Genomic DNA, 24,235 nt, shown 5'->3' on the forward strand with positions numbered 1-24,235 from the left:
ATAAATACCTAGTAGTGCAATTCCTAGGTCATGGGATAGTTCTATTTTTAATATTTTGAGGAACCTCCATACTGTTTTCCAGAGTCGTGGCACTAGTTTGCATTCCCACCAACAATGCAAAAAAGATCCTCTTTCTCTGCATCCTCGCCAACATCTGTTGTTGCCTGAGTTGTTATTGTTAGCCATTCTGACAGGTGTGAGGTGATATCTCAATGTGGTTTTGATTTGTATTTCTCTGATGATGAGTGATGTTGAGCATTTTTCATGTGTCAATTGACCATCTGGCTGTCTTCTTTGGAGAAGTGTCTATTCATGTCTTTTGCCCATTTCTTCACTGGATTATTTGTTTTTTGGGTGTTGACTTTGATAAGTTCTTTATAGATTTTTCCTCTGGTACACAGAAGCTTTTTATTTTCATGAGGTCCCAATAGTTCATTTTGCTTTGGTTTCCCTTGCTTCCAGAGACAGGTTGAGTAAGAAGTTACTGCGTCCAAGGTCAAAGAGGGTTTTTTTTATTTTTTTTAATGTTTATTTATTATTGAGAGACAGAGAGAGAGACAGAGCATGAGCATGGGAGGGGCAGAGAGAGGGGGAGACACAGAATCTGAAAGCAGACTCCAGGCTCTGAGCTGTCAGCACAGAGCCCGACTCGGGGCTCAAACTCACAAACCGCGAGACAATGACCTGAGCCGAAGTCAGACGCTTACTGACTGAGCCACCCAGGCACCCCCAAGGTCAAAGAGGTTTCTGTCTGCTTTCTCCTCAAGCATTTTGATGGCTTCTTGTCTTACCCTGAGCTCTTTCATCCATTTTGAGTTTATTTTTGTGTATGGTGTAAGAAAGTGGTCCAGGTTCATTTTTCTGCATGTCACTGTCCAGTTTTCCCAGCACTATTTGCTGAAGAGACTGTCTTTATTCCATCGGATATTCATTCCTGCTTTGTCAATGATTAGTTGGCCATATGTTTGTGGGTCCATTTCTGGGTTCTCTATTCTGTTCTTTTGATCTGAGTGTCTGTTTTTGTGCCAGTACCATACTGTCTTGATGATTACAGATTGTAATACAGCTTCAAGTCTGGGATTGTGATGCCTCCAGCTTTGGTTTTCTTTTTCAAGATTGCTTTGCCTACTCAGGGTCTTTTATCATTCCATACAAATTTCAGAGTTGTTTGTTCTAGCTCTGTGAAGAATGCTGGTGTTATTTTGATAGGTATTGCATTGAATACGTAGATTGCTTTGGGTAGTATTGACATTTTAACAATATTTGTTCTTCCTATCCAGGAGCATGGAATATTTTTCCTTTTTTTGTGTGTGTCTTCTTCAATTTCTTTCATAAACTTTCTATAGTTTTCAGTGTATAGATTTTTCACCTCTTTGGTTAGATTTATTCCTAGGTATTTTATGATTTTTGGTGCAATTGTAAATGGGATTGATTCCTTGATTTCACTTTCTGTTGCTTCATTATTGGGTGTATAGGAATGCAACCCATTTCTGTGCATTGATTTTATATCCTGTGACTTTGCTGAATTCATGGATCAGTTCTAGCAGTTTTTTGGTGGAATATTTTGGGTTTTCCATAAAGAGTATCATGTAATCTGCAAAAAGTGAAAGTAAGCCTCCTCCTGGCTGATTTGGATGCCTTTTATTTCTTTGTGTTGTCTGATTGCTCAGGTTAAGACATCCAATACTATGTTGAATAAGAGTGGCGAGAGTGGACATCCCTGTCTCCTTCCTGACCATAGGGGGAAAGCTCTCAGTTTTTCCCCATTGAGGATGATATTAATGGTGGGTTTTTCATATATGACTTTTACAGTCTTGAGGTATGATCCTTCTATCCATACTTTCTTGAGGGTTTTTATCAAGAAAGGATGCTGTATTTTGTCAAATTCTTTCTCTGCGTCTGCTGAGAGGATCATGTGGTTCTTGTCCTTTCTTTTATTGATATGCTGTATCACATTGATTGATTTGCTGATATTGAACCAACCCAGCATCCCAGGTGTAAATCCCACTTGGTCATGGTGAATAATTTTTTTAATGTATGGTTGGATCTGGTTGGCTAGTATCTTTTTGAGGATTTTTGCATCCATGTTCATCAGGGAAATTGGTCTATAGTTCTCCTTTTTAGTGGGGTCTTTGTCTGGTTTTGGAATCAAGGTAATGCTGGCTTCAAAGAAAGAGTTTGGAAGTTTTCCTTCCATTTCAATTTTTTGGAACAGCTTCAAAAAAATAGGAGGTCCCTCTTCTCTAAATGTTTGGTAGAATTCCCCTGGAAAGCCATCTGGCCCCGGACTCCTGTTTTGGGGAAATTTTTATTACTAATTCGATTTCTTTACTGGTTATGGGTCTGTTAAAATTTTCTATTTCTTCCTGTTTTAGTTTTGGTAGTTTATATTTTTCTAGGAATTTTCCCATTTCTTCCAGATTGCCCATTATATTGGCATATAATTGCTCATAATATTCTCTTCTTATTGTTTGTATTTCTGCTGTGTGGGTTGTGATCTCTCCTCTTTCATTCTTGATTTTATTTATTTTGGTCCTTTCCTTTTTCTTTTTGATCAAACTGGCTAGGCGTTTATCAGTTTTGTTAATTCTTTCAAAGAACCAGCTTCTAGTTTCGTTGATTCGTTCTACTGGTTTTTTCGGTTTCTATAACATTAATTTCTGCTCTAATCTTTATTATTTCCTGTATTCTACCGGTTTGGGGTTTTATTTGCTGTTCTTTTTCCAGATCTTTAAGGTGTGAGGTTAGGTTGTGTATCTGTGACCTTTCTTCCTTCTTTAGGAAGGCCTGGATTGCTATATACTTCCCTCCTATGACTGCCTTGCTGCACCCCAGAGGTTTGGGGCTGTGATGTTATCATTTGCATTGGCTTCCATGTACTTTTTAATTTCCTCTTTAACTTCTTGGTTAGCCCATTCATTCTTTAGTAGGATGGTCTTTAGTCTCCAAGTATTTGTTATCTTTCCACATTTTTTCTTGTGGTTGATTTTGAGTTTCAAAGCATTGTGGTCTGAAAATATGTATGGTATGATCTCGATCTTTTTGTTCTTGTTGAGAGCCGATTTGTGTTCCAGTATGTGATCTATTCTGAACAATATTCCATGTGCACTGGAGAAGAATGTGTATTCCACTGCTGTAGGATGAAATGTTCTGAATATATCCATTAACTCCATCTGGTCCAATGTGTCATTCACAGCCATTATTTCCTTGTTGATTTTCTGTTTAGATGATCTGTCCATTGTTGTAACTGGGGTGTTGAAGTCCCCTAGTATTATGGTATTATTATCAATGAGTTTCTTTATGTTTATAATTCATTGATTTATATATTTGGGTGGTCCACATTTGGAGCATAAATGTTTACAACTGTTAGATCTTCTTGGTGGATAGACCCCTTAATTATTATATAATGTCCTTCTTCATCTCTTGTTATTGTCTTTATTTTAAAGTATTCATTGTCTGATATAAGTATGGCTACTCTGGCTTTGTTTTGGTGACTGTTAGCATGACAGATGGTTCTCCATCCCCTTACTTTCAATCTGAAGGTGTCTTTAGGTCTAAAGTGAGTCCCTTGTAAACAGCATACAGATGGATCTTGTTTTCTTACCCATTCTGTTACCCTCTGTCTTTTTAATTGGAACATTTAGTCTATTGATGTTTAGAATGAGTACTGAAAGATATGAATTTATTGCCATTATGTTGCCTGTAGAGTTGGAGTTTCTGGTGGTGTTCTCTGGTCCTTTCTAGTCTTTGTTGCTCTGGTCGTTTTTTTTTTTCCATCTTTTCTCTCCTCAGAGAGTCCCTCTTAAAATTTCTTGCAGGGCTGGTTTAGTGATCATGAACTCCTTTAATTTTTGTTTGTCTGGGAACCTTTCTATCTCTCCTATTTTGAATGACAGCCTTGCTGGATAAAGAATTCTTGGCTGCATGTTTTTCTGATACAGCACATTGAATGTATCCTGCCACTCCTTTCTGGCCTGCCAAGTTTCCGTGGATAGGTCTGCTGCAAACCTGATCTGTCTTCCCTTGTTGGTAAAGACCTTTTTTCCCTTGCTTCTTTGATGATTCTTTCCTTGCCTGAGTATTTTGTGAATTTGACTATGATATGCCTTGTTGATGGTTGGTTTTTGTTGAATCTGATGGGAGTCCTCTGTGCTTCCTGGATTTTGATGTCTGTGTCTTTCCCCAGGTTAGGAAAGTTTTCTGCTATGATTTGCTCACATAACCCTTCTATCCCTTTTTCTCTCTGTTCATCTTCTGGGACCCCTCTGATTCTGATGTTGTTCCTTTTTAATGAGTCACCGATTTCTCTAATTATTAAATTGTGCTCTTTTGCCTTAGTCTCCCTCTTTTTTTCTGCTTCAATTTTCTCCATAAGTTTATTCTCTATATCACTGATTCACTGCTCTGTCTCATCCATCCTTGCCACTGTGGCCACCATTTGAGATTGCAGCTCAGTTATAACATTTTTTATTTCATCCTGACTAGCTTTTATCTTCACATAAAGAGATTCTAATCTGTTTTCAACCCAGCTAGTATTCTTATTATCATGATTCTAAATTCTAGTTCAGACATCTTGCTTGTATCTGTGTTGATTAAGTCCATGGCTGTCATTTCGTCATTTTCTTTCTTTTGGGATGAATTCCTTCATTTCATCATTTTGAAGGAAGAAAGAAATTAATAAGGTAAAAAACATTAAAATTAAAAACTTAAAAACAGTACAAAAAAATCAAATAAAGGATGCTAGATCCTAGGTGTGTTCTGGTCTGGTTGTTGAAAGGAGCTTGATAGATTAGAGAAAAAAGGAAAAGATAAGGAAAAAAAGGATAAAAAAGGAAAATGTTTGAAAATTTGAAAAAATGAATACAATAAGATGAAATGATGGAAGGAAAAAAAAGAATTTGAAAGTTTTACAAATAAGTAAAAAATAGAGTAGAAAAAAATTAAAGAAAAATATTTTAATAGAAATGGAGAATAACAATAATTTTTTTCCTCTTTTTGCATTCAAGAATAAAAACAGAAAAAAATGAATAGATGGACCAGCAAACAGACTGAAGTACGATTAAAATTACATTGGTTTCCCTTAGAAGTTGAACTATGAAACACTTTATAAACTAAGCAGGCGGAGAGACTTGTGTTGTTCCTGAAGAGTGAGTTTGGCCCAGTTGGGCTGGGCTCCATTCTCCACTAGATAGTGCTGTTTAGCTTACTGGGGTGGATTGTTGTGGCACATGTAGGTGTGTATGCACATGCGTGGGAGAGGTGAAATTGGTGTCACCCAGCTACCCAATCTCTAGTATCAGAACTCTGTGCTCTCCCTAACCAGCAATTGTGCATCCCTCCTTTGTCTCTGGCTTCTGTCCACTTCCTGCTTTTACACTGTGACCAAGCCATCAGCTTGCCAGGCAGCTCCTCCCTCCTGAGTTTTATCTCATATGTGACTGTGTTTCCCAACCCCTCACTTCTGAGGGACTGCAGCTTTGACCTACTCAGACCTTCTGGGTGAGGGTCTCACAGAGCAATGGCCAGATGCCAGCCCACCCTCAGGAATGTTTGGGAGACCATGCTGCTGCCGATGCCCAGAGACTGTAGCTGGGTGCCAGTCTGCCCCAGAAAAAAATCATGCAATCATGTAACAGCAGCATTTCAGTGATTATGGAAAATCACAACACACATCTGGTGCCAGGCTTCCCCCCTTAACATCCTTGTTTCAGTACCAGGAAATGTGATAGTCTCTGGGGACCATTTGGGACCTTTACCTGTGGAGAGGCCACACAGCCTCTACCAAGTTTCCTCTCAGCAGGGGAACTGCCTCTCTCCATGTGTCCTGAGGACCCTGAAGACCTCTTTCTCTCTGCTTCTGGGGATTCGCCCTTCCCACCAGAGCACCACCAGGTATCAAGCTGCAGGGTTGCAGACTCTGCACTCCCTCTGTTTATAGAATCTTGATGGAATTTAAACCCTCTCCTTTCTAATTTCTCCCTTTTTTGTTCAGTCCTTTGTGTACACTTTATTTTCTCTCTAGCTGCTTTTGAGCATTGGAGGTGCTTTCTGTATTCTCTCCCCCTTGCCATCCTCTCTCCACAAGCAAAAACAGCTCCCTGCCCTGCACAGCTCCTCCTCTCCCCCACCAAGTCACCTCTCTGCACTGCATACCTGCTGAGTTCTCTGGTTCAGGTTGTACAGATTGTTGTGTTAATCCTCAAATCAGTTTTCTAGGTGTGCAGGATGGTTACATTTCAGGGACGAGAGATGCAAAAAAACTTCCATGCTATTCCTCCATCTCTGCCCCTCTAGATCCCTCTAAGTTTTTCTGGGTGTTAACAATTCTTTGCTTGTCTATGTGATCACTTTCATTTAAACTGATGGTGTTCCTCTTTTCCACTGGCTCAAGCACTGACTGAAGACCCATGAATTATGACAGTGGAGGTGACAAGCAGGTATAAGTGTAAAATCAATTTATTGTTCCATAGCCAAGTTGTACAGCTTCAGTTGGCCTACATCATCAGCTCCTCTAACTCCAGGAAATCAATGTCTAGCTATGTAACTTAGCATAGCTTAGCATGCCAGTGAGTTCATTCAGAGTATAGCAGCTCAAAATGTCATACAGCTTATCGTGGCTTTTCTCTCCTACCGAACAAGAGAATGTGAAATTCTATAGAGGTAGGAGAGAATTAAACTAAAAACAAAAATTTGACCAGGAGGGTGTTCAGTCATCTATAATAGCTCTCAAAGTTGCAACATCTCCTTTCATTTAGATTTCTGAGAAGGGAATAGGTGCAATAAATATATTTTTGCCCTTTATAAAGCTATCTTAGTTGTGTTTATGATGTTATAGTTTTGCCATTCTTGGTTAGTTGTGTTGGATAACGTTGGATTGGTAATTATTTTCACATTGTGCTCGTTTTGCCTGACACTCTTTTTTTGCATCTTTTCTTCCAATTTTTCATGACTGATATATGTTTACTGTTTCTGAATGTAAAAAATTGTACATGATAATAAGCTAACCAGTTGGGGTCTAAATATATATTCAAATGGTTGTTTACTTTGCCATTCATATTGTGAAATAATAACTTTGAGTATTTTTTTACTGAAATCACCTTTTGTTTGGAACCAAGCAATATGCCTCCCATCTTCTCCAAATGATTTTCCATGATCACTATTTTCTTATGTCTCACACTGCTCTTTTTTTAAGAATTTTTAAAAATTCAAATTAATCTCTTCCTTGAATACATGTTTAATAATGTTTCCTTTATTCCTCCAATCTGATTTCTTAATCAAAAATCTTGATTAGTCAGACTTTCCTAGCTAATGAATTACAAATTTGTTACTAATAGCAAAAATCACAGCCTTTCCTAGCTAATGAATTCTAAGGTAAAATTCACTTTTGAATTCCAAATTATCTACCCTTAAAAGATCAACAAAAAAAAACTAATTCAGGAAGTAACCCCTCAGATGGTTTTCCATAGTAATAGGTGATGTACCAAGCACAACAGTAAAACATATGTTTAAAACTATTAATGATAAGCATTCACTTTCCATGTTAGACCTCCATGTTAAACTATACATAATTTTGAAAGGTGTATGCTAGGTTACCAGCCCCCAAGCAGAACTGCTTGGTTGGTGGAAAAGGTTTCAGAAAGAACGACTCAAGGAACCAATGCTAGAACAAAGGCAAGAAAATCAAAGTGAGCACAGAAGCAGTGGTATGCACCATATCATTTGAAGATTGGAGACCAAGTGAACATGTCTTCTCCCTCCAACAGCCACCCTTAAGAAGTAAGAAATGATCATTACTGGGGCAATTGGTTGGCTCAGTTGGTTAAGCGTCCAACTTCAGCTTAGGTCATGATGTCATGCTCATGAGTTTGAGCCCCACGTCGGGCTCTGTGCTGACAGCTCAGGGCCTGGAGCCTGCTTCCAATTCTGTGTCTCCCTCCCTCTCTCTGCCCCTCTCCCATTTGCACTCTGTCTCTGAAAAATAAACAAACATTAAAAAAAAGTAGATTGCTTTACATGAGGTACTAATAATCTCTCTAAAACTCACAATGGGATGATATGCATGCAGAGCTCACTTTGAAGACCTTTCCATATCTAGTGCCTCCATGAGTTAGAGATACTCACAAGAATTTATCATATCATTCATTTTCAATGTGACTTAAAGATTCCCAAAACCATACTCTTGATTTAATAATGCAGAAAATGAATAAATACTGATTAAACTCACCTGAACAAGCTCACTATGCACTGTGGCACAATGGAATATACACACTTCAATTCTTTTGCTACAGAATTAGGAACTGGGTTCTGTCATTCTCCCCCTGATGTTTCCTATACTACATCTCTCTCCCTGCTGTTATTCAAAATAAAATGCCAGAGGGGCGCCTGGGTGGCTCAGTCGGTTGAACGTCCGACTTCGGCTCAGGTCATGATCTTGCAGTGAGTTCAAGCCCGCGTCCGGCTCTGTGCTGACAGCTCAAAGCCTGGAGCCTGCTTCGGATTCTGTGTCTCCTTCTCTCTCTGCCTATCCCCCACTTGTGCTCTATCTCTCAAAAATAAATAAATAAATGTAAAAAAAATTTTTTTTTAATAAAATAAAATGCCAGATAGAACTCCACTTTATTTTTAAGTTGTGACTTCTTTTCTTCTTCAAATTTTTCAGGGATAATTTTGCTCCCTTAAAATCAGGGACAAAATAATCTGTGGCAAGACATTAAATGACTGTGAATGTATTTATTGCAACCTTGCTCCAGTATTAACATTTTCACAAACCACAGTAGGCAGACCCTTACTGTTTTTTCATTATCCTTTCCAGCAGTGGCTGAGAGCCCAAATGATGCCACTTTACCAGAGAGGTATTCTGTACGTGTTTTCTACTTTAATCACATCCTTTCAACACCATGAATCTTCGTCTGACAAATTATCTTCTCCGCAGGCAGGAAGCCACATCCAGACTTTGATGGGGTCCCAAAGCCTTCAGCATCGGAGCCGGGAGCAGCAGCCATATGAGGGAAATATAAACAAAGTGACCATCCAGCAATTTCAGTCACCATTGCCTATTCAGATCCCCTCTTCACAGGCCACCCGGGGACCTCAGCCTGGACGGTGCTTAATTCAAACTAAAGGGCAAAGGAGTATGGATGGATATCCAGAGCAGGTGAGAAGAGTTTTTATAATTGATGAAGTTTCAGGGAATGTTCAGGGCAGTCCAATGAATCCATAGTTTACCTTCTCTCATTTATGTAGTCTGGGACAAATTAATGCTGTCACCATGTTGAATGGAGTGGAGCATTCTTTGTAGGGGTTTTCTCATTATTTTCAGTGGTTAAACACTACAACACATAAAAATTGATTGTTGATAAAATTTCCTTTTCACATAAGGAAAAACTGATGAACTCGAAGTTTTTCTTGTTTATCCTACACCATCTACTCAATTTCAACTCCAATTTAGCTCTATTGCACAGCTTTTGAATATTAGAGTCAGGGGGTTAAGTGTATTTACCAAGGCCTCTGGTGAAACTGACAGTGTGAAACTGTGGGACAGTGGGAACCTTTTTTGAAAGTCCTATCTTCTGATTGTTGAATAAGACAAAGATAAAGCTTTACTCTGAAGAAAATGATAAAGATCAGTTTGAACGGAAACATTTCTGAAATGCTCCAAAAACTACTGACAAATACCAAGTAGCACAAAAATTGCTTCTCCTTTGACGTATCTAAAATTAGGATTTACTTTTCCATTACAGAATCTGTTTTTCTTCCTTAGAACCAGAAAACTGAATAGGATCTTATCTATTAAATTATATTACACTTAGAAAGCAAGACATTAAGATCTTAATACTCCCATAAAATTAATTTCTTTTATTTCATTCTTCAGATAACTTGGCAAAGCTCCTACTGACTTCACCAACTCCTTAATATGGTATATAAGGATTTCATTTTATTACTGCCTACTCTAAGCTTCACATGTTACCCTACCTTATTTTCTGAACATCTCAGACATTACCTTCGTTCTCCAGTTTTTTTCTTTTACACTGTTAATAGCCACTCATGATTTGGATCCCAGCTGCTCTAGACATTGCCTCTATTTCTTAAAATCCTTCTTGAAGCTGAGATTATGTCTTAATCATTCTCAGAATCATTGGCTTTTTTTTAAAGACAATTTTCTTCCTATCCTGCCTTGATCTAGGTCAAGTGTTGGATTTAAGGTAATAAGGTAAATAAACCGGAAAGGTGCCTTTAATCAGGTTATGATATGATGTTTTTAATTCTCCAGAGATTCTTAAACATTGATAAAGTTTTAAATTATGCCTTATTTACAGGCACCTAGAAGGTTAAAACTTATTCATATTTCCTCTCCCACAAATATCATAACCTAACCCAGTTCTCTGATTTAGTTATTTCTATTAGCAGCTACATGATCTTTTTTCACCTAGAATCAGCGCATTTAAAAATTCACTGAGATCAATGCCCTTTTTTACCAACTTTGAATAATAGGTTTAGTGAGCACCGTAATTTTAAAGACTTTTTTACCATATTTCTCAAAAATACATAAATTGTATAGTTTGACCAATGAGAGGTTTAGTAAATTCTACAATTATATACTAATTAAATTTAAAACATCATGATTCTTTTAGAGAAGGTATTTGTAGTTGCTTGCAAATGTTTTGATCCAGGTGCCTTTCAAACTGAGAGGTAAAAACTGAAACATTCAATGGCTTTGTTAAGAAAGGGACTTAAGCAAATTCCTCTCAGTTTCCCAATTTTTTCTGCACTGGTTTCAGACTGAAATGGTTTGGAATGCTGAGATTAAACTTTGGATTGACCATGAGAAGCCTAAGGAGTCTTTAAATAATGAGCACTAGTCCCCAAACAATGCTCCCCATTCCCCTGAGCTATAAATCTGACATTTTCTCAAAACTTTTTTTCACAATTCACTGTAACATTTTATCTACCACCGGTGGTATGCTAGATTCATACTGGATCGTTACTTCCCAACTCCTCCTTCAGTGACATCACACCATAGGATGAAACTATGGGCATAATTACACCAGGGAAATTAATAAACACTACAAATCAGGCTATCCCTTACCCTCAGCCAGCTTGTAAACATTTTCCAGCACACCACCAACTACTACACTGTTTTCTTTCATCTCTTTTTTTCCCCCTAACTTCTCCACCTCTTCACCTAACCCCATAGCATTCAGGAAAGCGAATACTAGGGGTGGGTCTCAGAATTTGGAGTTGAGTCTCATGTTAATGCTTATTAGTTGTGTGACCCTGGCCAAGTCATTAACTCTTTCTGAGGTTCTGTTTTCCTCCTTATAAAATGAGAACATTACCACCCACAAACAACGTTCCAAAGATTTTTGTAAAAATCAAATGATACAATTCTACACACACATACACACATAGTTAGCCTGGCACTGAGAGTACAGAAATAGGAAATAGAAGAGGTAGAAATACATTTTAAGAATTAAAATATTGGAGGGCACTTCATGATATCAGTCCCAACCTCCCTAATCTACAAACAGAAAATCAAAGCAAAATAAAACCAAAAAGAGAGAGAGAGACAAAGAGGCTGAAAAAGGTTATGTATATCACTCTCATAATGAAAATATTACATGTATTTTTTATTTTTCTGGGTTATAATTCCTTTGAAAACTCAGACCTCTCCAATGTGTGTGTGTGTGTGTGTGTGTGTGTGTGTGTGTGTGCGCGCGCGCGCACGCATGCTTTAACGACTTTTATCCCATATTTAACAAGGGAAAAAAAGCGAGAAAAATATTTAAAATATTTTAAAGCTATATAGTTTCACATGAAAACTATACAGTAGTGATTGAAATGCAAAGATCAAGGAAGTAACTAAAAATTTCTAATGTGGGTTTCAGTCATATAAATCAAGACACTCTATTTTAATAACGCATTTCTAGTGGTGCAGTTAAAAAGCCATAAAGAGAATAACAGAGTTTTCTTAAGTGATGACAACAATGTTAGTTTGGCCAAGTACAGACATCTCCCAGCTTACAATAGATTGACTTAACGATTTTTCAACTTTATGATGGTGCAAAAGCAATACTCATTCAGTAAAAACTGTACTTTAAATTTTGAACTGTGATCTATTCCTGGACCAGCAATATGCAGGACAGTACTGTCCCCTGAGGCTGGGCAGTGGCAGTGAGCTGCAGTCCCCAGTCAGTCACAGCATCACAAGGGTAAACACCGATGCACTTATAACCATCCTGTATCTGTGCAACTGCTCTGTTCTCTTTGTTAGTAGGGTATTCAATAAATTTCATGAAATATTCAATACTTTATTATAAAATAGGCTTTGTAATAGATGGTTTTGCCCAGCTGTTGGCTAGTGTAAGTGTTCTGAGCACATATAAAGTAGGCAGGCTAGGCTAAGCTATGATGTTCAGTAGGTTAAGTGTATTAAATGCATTTTATGACTTATAATATTTTCAACTTATGATGGATGTATTTGGATATAATCCCCTTGTAAGTCGAGGAAGATCTGTACAGTATGGAAAAAACCTAAATCATTCATAATTTTTAAGTGCAAGGAGACATTATAAACATAGTATAGAGAGACTACACAGCATGATGAAGCACCATAATTTCTATTAACGTTTGGAGATTTTACATTTAAAAAAAACTAATCATTTTAAAAAATAAAAATAAAAAAGGGGTGGGGCACCTGAGTGGCTCAAATTGTTGAGCATTCAACTCTTGATATTGGATCAGGTCATGATCCCAGGGTCATGGGAGAGGCTCTGCCTTGGACTCCACACTGAGCATGAAGCCTGCTTAAGATTCTCTCTCTCTCTCTCTCTCTCTCTCTCTCTCTCTCTCCCCCCCCCCACCCCTCTCCCTGCTCCTGCTCTCTCTCTAAAAAAATTTTTAAAAATTTTTTTAAATCACTTATTGCAATGCTATAGTTGAAAAAAAATCCAATTACAATGAATATAAATTTTTTAATTTAAGGAAAAGAAATCTGAATGAAAATAGGAAAAGAAGTGACAACAGTTACCATACATTGAGTGTCTGCTATGCTAAATATACTATATACATTAGCCCCCCCCCCTTATTCATATGGGATATATTCCTACAGTGAATGCCTGAAACCATGGATAATATCGAGCCCCATATATGCTGTTTTTCCCATACATACAAATCTATGATAAATTTTAATTTATATATTAAGCACAGTAAGAGATTAACAATAATAACTAATAATAAAATAGAATAATTATAACAATAAACTGTAATAAAAGCTATGTTAATGTGGCCTCTCTCTCTCTCAAAATACCTTATATTGTACTCACTTTTCTCGTGATGATGTGAGATGATACAAGGCCCACATGATGAGATGAAGTGAGGTGAATGATGTAGACATTGTGACATAGTGTTAGGCTATTATCAACCTGCTGAGGATTAGTCAGAAGGAGGATCATCTGATTCCAGACCACAGTTCACTACGGATAAATGAAACCATGGAAAGCAAAACTGCAGATAAGGAGGGACTACTGTATAGTATATATGTCGTATATACTATGTATATTGTTTAATGTTTATTTTTGAGAGAGAGAATAAACAGGGGAAGGGCAGAGAGAGAGAGGAAGACAGAAGATTCAAAGCATGCTCTGCACTGACAGCAGACAGCTGACGCGGGGCTCGACCTCACAAACTGTGAGATCATGACCTGAGCCAAAGTCAGATGCTGAGCCGATGGAGCCACCCAGGTGCCCCTATATTATGTATCTTAAACACAGGCAGGGCTTCAGGGGTGTGTGACCAGTGCAGTTACACAAAGTCTTGCACTTAGAAGTACCTCACACTTGGTTTAATGCTCTGCTGTTGCCATTGTGTCATTAGTAATAATCATTGAACAAGGAGACTCACATTTTCATTTTGCACCACTAAGTATATAGCGGGTCCTGCTTACACATAATGTTTTATCTAATCATCACAATAACCTTTTCTTCTTTGTTGTAAATGAAGAAACCAAGGCACGGAGAAAATAAGTAACTTGTCAAAGGTATAATTGGTCAAGTTGGAATTTTAACCTAGGTTTGTCTGACTCAAAACCGAAGTTCTGTGTCCCAATTCAATTAACCACATGACCTCAGACACTTGCCCGCTGTGGCCTCAGTGTCCTCTTCTGTCAAATAATATTAATTAAATCTGCTTCAGCTACAATTCAGACTTACAGAACTGCCTTATGCAGATGGAGTGTTGACTTGAACTCACATGAGCACTTCCAATGCTTTGAAAATCAAAAAGTACTGAATAAATGGAAAGTTTTATTATTAACAAAAACATAGCTCTGCATCCCTTAATGTGACCTAAAGAACTAATGCATTTCTAATCTTATTAGAATAAATTCCATATAGCAATAAGCATATATAATAAATGCCACCACTGAGGACATTGAATGAATTAAAATGAATGTCATTTTTCACCTGGCCAGAATTCTTAACCTTGTTTAACCATAGAAAAGCACTTAGTAAACTTTGACGTTCCTCCTCAATGATGAAACATCTTAACTTTCAAACCACCTCCCAAAACAAAACAGGGCAAAATGTCCAACAATTCTAATTTAATGCACTTATATTTACATATTTATTTTTCAGAGGTGTTGAAAATCAAGTCTGTTTTCAACTCTAGGATTAAATTAAATAAAATATATGGAAGTAAATTTTAAACCATAAAGTGCTACCCAGATTCAAGTCTATTAATTTCTATAGACTATAAATCTGATTTGTAATAATGGATGTTCTTTTTAACAAATTATTTACAACACAAAACCATGTGCATATTACTTGAAGTTCATTTTCAGGGGATTTTACTTAGAAAAGAGATTTCAGTGCATAAGCCATCTTGACTATTGACAAACATAATAGAGGATTTGAGTCAGAGTTACATTAAGCAGTGGAAGAGTCTCAGCTCTTCCCTTTGTTTCCCAATCCTAGTGAGGATCCTAGCCTTACCATCCCCTGTACCGTACAATACTGTATATTGGTTGTTCTCAACCTCAGCTGTACATTAGAATCTGTTCAGGAGCTTTAAAACTGACACCTTGGCCTCCTTCCCAAAGAAACTAATTTCATTAGTCTAGATGTGACCTGGTTAATGGGAAATTTTGAAACTCCCCAAATGAATTCTGTTGCGTGGCCAAGGCTAAGAGCCAATACTTTAGATACTGTATAACTCAACAATTTACTGCTGGGTAATTACATTATTGTCACTAATTTGATACATACATTGTCCATAATTTGCTGAATATTTTTAAAAGGAACTAACATTAACTTGGTTTTTCTTTTTTGCAAATGTATAATCCAAGGCAAAGTATATTTATATATATGTGGAACATACAGATATCAAAGCAGAAATAGGAAAAGAAAAACATCAACATGATGCTTCAAACATCTCAAAACCCTTTCATGTATTAACTTATTTAATCCAATTAATAATGATCTGATAGAGGTAGAGCATTTTCTGTTTTATTAACTAGAAAAGTAAGATTCAGAGAAGTTAACGTCTTGCCTGTGGTCACACAACCATTTAGAAACTAAGCTGGTATTAAAATCCAGTTTCTTGAGTCAAACACATTATATGCTGCAGCCTGCTGCACTATAGCCAAACACAGAGATCAAGAGCAAGCCCACATGGAAACAGTAAACTATGGAAAAATAAATCCCCGAGTCCATGTCTGCCCCAGACAAGAGGACACACCCGCTAATCAACCTAACATACAAGGATGACAGGAGTTCCATAGATGTCTCTTGCCAGTTCCCATGAGTATACATTCAAACTAAAGTTTGTCCCTGAAAGAGAACTTACTACCTTCGAATTACATTAGAATTAACTTCTGTGAGTTATACAAAGTGATCTGCATCCCTCATATTCAAGGGAAAAGAAACAAAACAAATTCCAAAACCACCCCAGTCTACCTTGGAAGAAATTACTTTTTTTAATATTTAATAATATGTGGAGTACATGAAACAGTTGGTGAAAAGATAATATTTCAGACATTTCTTTAGATGCTCTGGTCAGCTGCCTAAAGAGCTCATAAGGGTGAGCCTTTCATCTTTTGAGGCCAAGTGAAGAAAACATTATTCTGAGTGTTTGATATAAGAACAATAACTTGGAAAATTTTATTTAAATTATGGATTTTTAAATTAAAATGTAATAATTTGATGAAGATGGTTAGAAAATAGGTATTAAAATGGTTTTAATATATGTTATTTACTCAGTTTGTTTCAGGGACATCCCATACCTCATTCTATTCCACTTAAAGTATTCCTATTTATATTTTTCCTCTAGAATTTTATTCTTCAGTAACCAAAATAATACTGCAACTCTGAAGTTATAATCCACAGTTTGAAACAAATAATGTGCAACTCAACACCACAAATTCTACAAAGTAGAGTTCAGTAAACACTGCAGTAGGAACAGAAGGCCTCTGTCAGTGTTCCACTAAATATATGTTTGATTTCCTTGGTTTCTTTCCTCAAGTGAAGGAAATGAAGTGAATGACCTTTATAATTTATTTACAGACAAAAAAGCATTTGAGTTTCTTTTTTTATTTTTATTTAAATTTTAGTGAGTTAAGCATTTGAGTTTCTATTTCTTAGATACACACAGAGTCGGCTACTTTTTTCTGGAAGATCTAGAAAATGGTACATCAGAGGACTTTACTCATTAATCTTTATTTAGTATGTCTTTTCAAAAGATTTAATTAGCACTTTGAGTTGGACTTACATCTCTAATTCACAACAAAAAAAGGTATGAACATAGAAGAATAAAAAATTTAACTATTCTTGAATATTAACATTTATATATTTGATTATATTATATAATTATCACATATTATCATATAATTATTACAGTATATAATTATATATAGTATATTAATATATTATGTATCACGTAATATCAGATCATGTCATTATATAAATCATATCATGTCACACTTCTGCTTAAAAAGCCCTAGTGGCTTTGAAATTTCTGGAATTATATATATCCTGGCCCCTGCCAGTCTCTTTCACTTTCCTTCCACTATTCTTTCTCTAGTCATGCTGAACCTGTTGTTGTTACAGCTTTATTGATATAATTTACACACCTTGAAGTTCACCTGTTTCAAGTGTACAAGTCAGTGGGTTTCGTATATTTATAAAATTGTGCAACCATCACTATAATGTAATTTTTAAACATTTTCATCATTCCAAAAAGAAACTTTGTACCCATTAACAGTCACTTTCCATACGGCCTCCCCTTCATTTCCTCCCAGCCCTAGACAATCACTCATCTACTTTGTGTCTCTATACATTTCCCTACCCTGGGTATTTAATGTAAGTGAGATCATACAATATGTGGGAGTTTTGTGACTGACTAATTTCAATTAGCATAATGTGCTAAGTGTAGAATGTATTACTAATTCATCCCTTTTTGTATTGCCAAATGATATTCCATTACATGGATACACCAAAAATTATTTATCCATCAGTTCATGGACATTTAGATTATTTTCACTTTGGGGCTGTTATGAATAATATTGCTAAGAACATTCATTTCTAAGTCTGTGTGTGGATGTATGTTTTCATTTTGGGGGGGGCAGTTACTTAGGAATAAAATTGCTCAGTTTCACAAAATGGTAATTGTCATTTTGAGAAGTTTCTAAACTAAGTTTCCAAACTCTTGTGTATAGTGGCTACCACAAACTACATTCCCACCAGCAATGAATGAGTATTCTAATTTCTCCACTTTCTCACTAATATTTATTATATTTATATATATATATTTATTACATATATGATATATTATATATGAAGATTATTATATATAAAATAAAAAATATAGATATATCTATCTTTTTATTATAGCTACACTATGAAATAGTATGTCATTATGATTTCAATATACATTTCTTTAATGACTAATGATGTCGAGTGTCTTTTCATGCATTTATTAGCCATTCATATGTCTTCTCTGAATAAATGTCTATTAAAATTCTTTGGCCATTTTTAATTAGGTTATTTGGCTCTTTCAATTCTTGAACTGTAAGGGTTGTCCATATAATCTGGATATAAGACCCTAATCATATATATGATTTGCAAATATTTTCTCCCATTCTGTGGGCTGTCTTTTCATTTTCTTGGTGGTCTCCTTTGGAGCACCAAAGTTTTTAATTTTTATAAAGTCAATCATATCTTTTATCACATTTGGCTTCATATCTAAGAAATCATTGCCTAATTGAAGATCATGGAGATTTACTCTTAGAGTTTTATAGTTTTAGCTCTGACATTTTAGTCTCTGATTTAGTTTGAGTTAATTTTTGCATGTGGTGTGAGGTAAGGGTAAAAATCATTATTTTGTACGTGGATATCCCATTGTATGGGATAATGGTACATTGTCTCTGTGCCATTTTTTGAAAATACTATTCTTTTCTCACTGAATCACCTTGGACCTTTTGTTGAAAATCAGCTGACCATAAATAGTAGGTTTTGTTTCTGGACTCCCAATTTTATCCTTGTGCCATCTTGTTGTTTCTTGACTTTATAAATACCCATCTGTCTTTAGGGCATTTAAAATAACTGAGTTGGAGGCTGGCAGTTTTGCCATTTTTCTTTTTGTTTGTTGCTTCATCTTTTACATTATTCATACTTCTGCTAAAATGTCACTTGAGCATTTGAAATGTAATTTCTTGGCTGTTCTACTTAAAATAGCTCCACACTCCTGTTCCATCACTCTCTACTACCTTCCCTGCTTTATTTTTCTCACAGCTCATCTCACTATCCAAAATTGTTTATTGTTTACATGCTTACTATCTGTCTTCCCCACTAGAATGTAAGTTCCATGAGGGTAAGGATATTTCTTCTGTCTGACAAGATACCTGGCACGTGGTAGGAAATCAATAACTATTTGTGGAATAAAGGCATGAATCATGATTTCTACAATTTTTATTTTCAAAGCTATAATGGTTTTACCAAGCAGGTAATTTATTAATTGGAGCATTCCTTTGAATAACTAGCATACTTACTAATAGCTGATCACATGTTTTAAGAAGGAACCATTATATACTTTTGACAATGCATATTTGAAAGTATCTTTTGTCACACATCATATTTCTAGGGGATGTGGCACTTTGTTTTGGGCCTACATAACATGATCCGTCCAAAGCATATAGGCTGAGAATAGGAAAGTGGGTGATTATTCAAAGAGAAATTAAGGTTATAGCTACCAGAATTAGGATGAATGGATCTTGAGCAGCAAAAGCAATAGGTATCCATTGAAAGCTTTTATACATACTGCTAGGAAAGACAATGGTAATTAGAACATATCATAGTAAACCGGTTCATTACAACATCACCAAATATCCTTCTGTAATGCAACTCCCTAAACCTGAATGACACCTCCCAACACACACACACACACACACACACACACACACACACACACGTGTTGTTTTTATGTCACGTGTATACACAAGTGCTACCATTTCCTTTGTTCTTGGCACTAGGTTGTAGAGCATTGCAAGGCCAAATCAGATTACTACCTTCTAGAGATTATAGACTATGACCTCACAGGGCCTCACTGCCACACTAACAATTCATTTTATCATAGACATCTCTAAATTAAGACCCGGTATTTTAATTAGAGCAAGATTGACAGAGACCCAGATGCATCAAGTGATGGAAGCAGCCTCTAAAAGAAGCAAATACACCCTTGACTTCCAGGCTGATGTTTATATTTTCAGCCAGAAATTTCATTCATTGATATCAATATATTAATAGAAAATTAAAATGCTATTTTCATTAAATAAGCTATTTATTAGCCTCTTAGTTCTGACCTTTTGCTAGAAAACCACGTTTCTGCTTTGATAATCCTCTTTCGTTTCAGACTGCTTCTTGGCTGTGAGGTATCGTCTCGTCTTACATTTTATGACCCTGTTACCAGGCAGGTGGAACTCCTTATATTTGAGATGATACTCTCTCTGACATGCTTTATGGGACACAACAGTCACAACACAACCTATTAGCCATACCACAGCATGCCCAAGGGCAGTCTAGCTTCAGATCAAAATTTATGGCTGTTTGTCACATTTATAAAACCACAGTGTCATCTTTATTATTTCTATTATTAAAAAATTTATTGAGGCAGTTCTTCATATAGTTGGCACATATGAAATTTGTTTCCCTTAGATTTTTAGTGCCTTCCAGATTGACAATAATATAAAATAGATACAGTTGGTACATTGAAAGAGAACAACTGGAAAGTACTCTCAGCAATTTACTTGTAAATAAAATGTGTTGCATATGTTTCCTTTCAGGTTTTATAGTGGCCTGGGGAAAGCCAAAAGTGTATATACCTTCCACATAGTTCATTGTACAATATAAAATGTTCACATGAGAAAGCTGTAGCCCAAATCTCAAATAATTTAATTGGAAATGCACAGATATATGGGAAAACACAAAGATAAAATGTTTAAATTATATTAGTTTCTTTCTTCCTATTTTCTAATTAACCACAAATAACAAAAAAGGACTACAAGGTAAACCGGTATATTGAATAAAGCAAAAATATTCCTTCAAGCTACATCAAGCTATTGTATGTTCATATCCACAGATGGTGAGCCATATAAATACAAAGCTATTATAAACTGTAGTTGCTAATACCCTATGATAACTAGTTTTAACAAATCTAGCTCAATTAGAGGAAAAGTTATAATTAAACATATCTTTAAAATAAAAATATGGGAAAGTACTTATGGTAATTGCAGTTACCCATAATTTAGAAACTATTCATTAAAGACTCTACCATAAAAATCGCATTAGTGGATAGTTCTTTGCCCTTGTGTTGCAAGTGAACTCTGTAATAGTTTAACATTATTTTATTATTATGAAATATGATAGTAAATTAAGGGTAGTCTCATTAAACAGCCAAACCTAATTAATCCAGTTCCCGGCAACTCATAATATATGCTAATTAAGCCAGGCACAGTACTCAAGTTTGCCTTGATCTATCTAAGAGGTAGAGATTAAAGATACCTTGAAAATAAAAATATAGAGAGCATTTGGGCATGTGCATTTGTACATAAGCAAATCAACGGGCTAACTAAGCAGGATTGCTAGGGAAAATAGTAAGCTACTTAAGAAAGCAAACATTTCCAATCATCTTTAGGAACTTTCCCAGTATATATTTATATAAATACAAAATATATGCTAATGTATTTCTTTAGGTTTTCTTCTTAATTCCTTATTAATCTTTTGCCTCCCAATCTCTAGTAACACTTGGTTCACCTAGTTCCAGCACTTGTTCTGTGCTTAGAAGTTATAATAAAAGTGTGGGGTTTTTTCTCTCTTTCTTTCTTTATGTAACCAAAGTGTATGCTACCTCTGGGGTCCCAAGTCTTTCAATCACCTAGGGTCACCCCATCCCACTTTTCATGAAAAATTAGCTTTTTAACCATGGTCCTCATACATATCCTAGCTCAGAATCATCAAGAATTCCTAGGTTTGCTATAATTCCTCTAGGTCATTCATGGCAATGATTTTCCTGGATTCTTGATCTACATTTTGCATACACTATTACAATAGCTAACATCTTAGCATGATTTGGATCTATTCCTGGTGCCATCTTTTCCCCATAGGTCTCAAAGCACAAGGCTCTTGTGTTTAACAGACTTTCATTTGGGCTTAGGAAGATAATAAAGCATAGAATACTAGAAGATTATCCTTCACGTTCCTAAATACTCATCGATTATTGCCTATCACTGTTTCTCCATATCCTTGACCTCTTTCTTTTCCAGTGTCCTCTGTCTTCCAAGGGCTCTAACTGTCCCTCCAGGAGCTGGTGACAAACCCAAAATATTTATTACTGAGCATTTCATTCTTCCTCTGTTCCACATACACTCAGACTATGGTCAAAAGTTCTACTCTTTTTCAAAATAAAAGCCCTATATTTCTAAACAATAGAACCATCTACCAGGGAGATGAATTGAACTACTCTGGAAAGCAGTGACAACTTAATTAAATAACCATATTTTCCCCAAATGTACACTTGCAAATTTTCCTTCACTTACTCATACAGTCCCTTCTAAACTGATCAGAATATATGTGGATTTAAAGTAGGTAATTGAAATAATGCACAATCTTGTTATTGAGATATTAATTGAGATATTAATTGAGATAATTATTGAGATAATTAATTGAGATATTAAGATATAAATCTTAATTTTTAAAAACTGTTTGTCAAAATGTATTCCTACACATAGTAATGAGTAAATTCTTACTAATATCTGCTTTACCAGGTAATTTCAAGCTAGTTTCAATGATAACTTATGCCTATAGGAGCACTAAATAGTTTGTCTTTTCTGTACTAAGTTAATATAGGCTAACCCTGACAACTTAAGTGAAATGTGAATCTCTCTACTGTGATGCAGTTACTTGAAGATATTTAGCCTTGATATATAGTTGATCACTTTTTTTTATATCTTTTTTACATAGTTTTGTGTGAGAATAGAAAAGAATCCTGGCCTTGGATTTAGTATCAGTGGTGGAATTAGTGGACAAGGAAATCCATTTAAACCTTCTGACAAGGTAAGAAGTGAATTTCTTATTGACAGTTTTAATTAGGAAAACACTGTCTTCTACCAAAGAAAAAAAAAGTCAGAAAAAGCCTACTGGGCTTTAATAAACTAGCTAATTATTAATCCAATTACACACTTTTTCAGCACAAGGGAAACGGAATTCACTGCAATGCTTGACAAATCCTAAGAATAGGGAGAAAATTAAGCATTCTCTTTGAAAGAAAAGGTTTTTTGGTTTTTTGTGTTTTGTTTTGCTTACATTTGTATATATTTTCAAAGAAAACTATACAGGCAGTTTATAACAAGTTGTTTCCAAAAGTTTACTTGTAGATCACTTATTTGGGAAAATGTTTTCTCATAGTAACAGAATGATTAAATAATGCTTCATGGCCAGGGCCAGCTGACTGAAATCTCTTTAAGTTATCATGGTCATAATGTATTTCACTAATAGAAGTATGGACTGAAAGACCACCGAAAATAAATATTCTGTGGGAAAATTAAAGTTAGCCATGGCAGAAAAATCAGGGCCTCCTCTTATGCTTAGCCCTGTTTGTCACACCATGAGTAAAAGTTCACCACTACCTCAATGCTGAACACCGAACATGCTGTCCAAATTCATATCTGGCCTGTATGATCCCATTGTGGACCTGGACCACCTGATTTTTTTTTATTTTGGAAAAGTTACCCTGAGCTACCCTGCTGGCATCAGAGTTTAATGCTCTCAACTTTGAATCAATCAGTAATTATAATTATATTATAATTAATGATAATTGAAACTATTTGCTTTTGACCTCATCAAATTTAATTGCATTTAAGTGGCTTAAAACTTTGGGATGATGAAAACAGACAGAAATTAGATATGAATGAAACTTCCACAAGGTCTCGGTTTACCTCTGAGTCACAACCTGGGACAGATTCTTTCCACTTATCACTGTTATTTAAAAAAAAAAAAAAAAACCATACATCAATTTCTGATCATAAAACCTGCTTCTGAAAAACCATGGATGCCCCTGCTCTGGAGATTTCTATAGCCTGAAACAGGATTTTATCTCTTAATTTCCTCTACTTCTTCCATCTTCTTGTTTTCAAATATTGTTTGTGCCCTTCTTTGTTTCCTTTCTGGAGAAGAAGAGAGGAAGAGGTAGACTATAAGGTAGAATTATTCACAGCCAACATATTAAGATGGAAGGGACTATAAAGAATTCCCCAGTGGCTATAGATAAGCGTTCCTTTGGTCAACTGGTTGGAGCAGCTATTCATATATAAGTAATGTATATGAGGCAGCCCTATGTAATTAGGGGAATGCCAGTTAGAAATGTCTGTGCATCATTAACTACTGCCTTTCTACTTTGAAATGATTTTGAGGATAACCACTGATATAGAATTAAAATACTCATGGTTTAGCAGGACCAAGTGTTTATTTAATTTTGATAAATTATCAATATATCTTAAGACAAAAAAATTATGAAAGTTCACAGTTATCAGAAACATATGGTGGTATTTTTAAAAGACTCAAATCATTATGTTTTATTCATCTTAACCCTTCTCTTTGCCTCTGGTTTCACATCTTCTCCCTAAATTCTTCCGATGAGAAGTTAATAATCTTATCATTCTTAAGACAGTTAAAATACAAAAGACATGTTTTTC

The 24,235-nt window shown here is 35.7% G+C and overlaps 1 protein-coding gene across 1 annotated transcript in view; it reads left to right on the top strand.

The window, feature by feature from the left end:
* LRRC7 (leucine rich repeat containing 7) overlaps nucleotides 1-24,235 on the top strand; it is a 564,537-nt gene that overhangs the window by 511,653 nt on the left and 28,649 nt on the right. Inside the window, exons 24-25 of the mRNA XM_042951516.1 lie at nucleotides 8,933-9,154; nucleotides 22,506-22,598. Coding sequence (XP_042807450.1) covers nucleotides 8,933-9,154; nucleotides 22,506-22,598 — 315 coding nt within the window. The remainder of the gene's footprint in view (nucleotides 1-8,932; nucleotides 9,155-22,505; nucleotides 22,599-24,235) is intronic.

This window comes from Panthera leo, chromosome C1, assembly GCF_018350215.1.
Source record: "Panthera leo isolate Ple1 chromosome C1, P.leo_Ple1_pat1.1, whole genome shotgun sequence".
NCBI lineage: Eukaryota > Metazoa > Chordata > Mammalia > Carnivora > Felidae > Panthera > Panthera leo.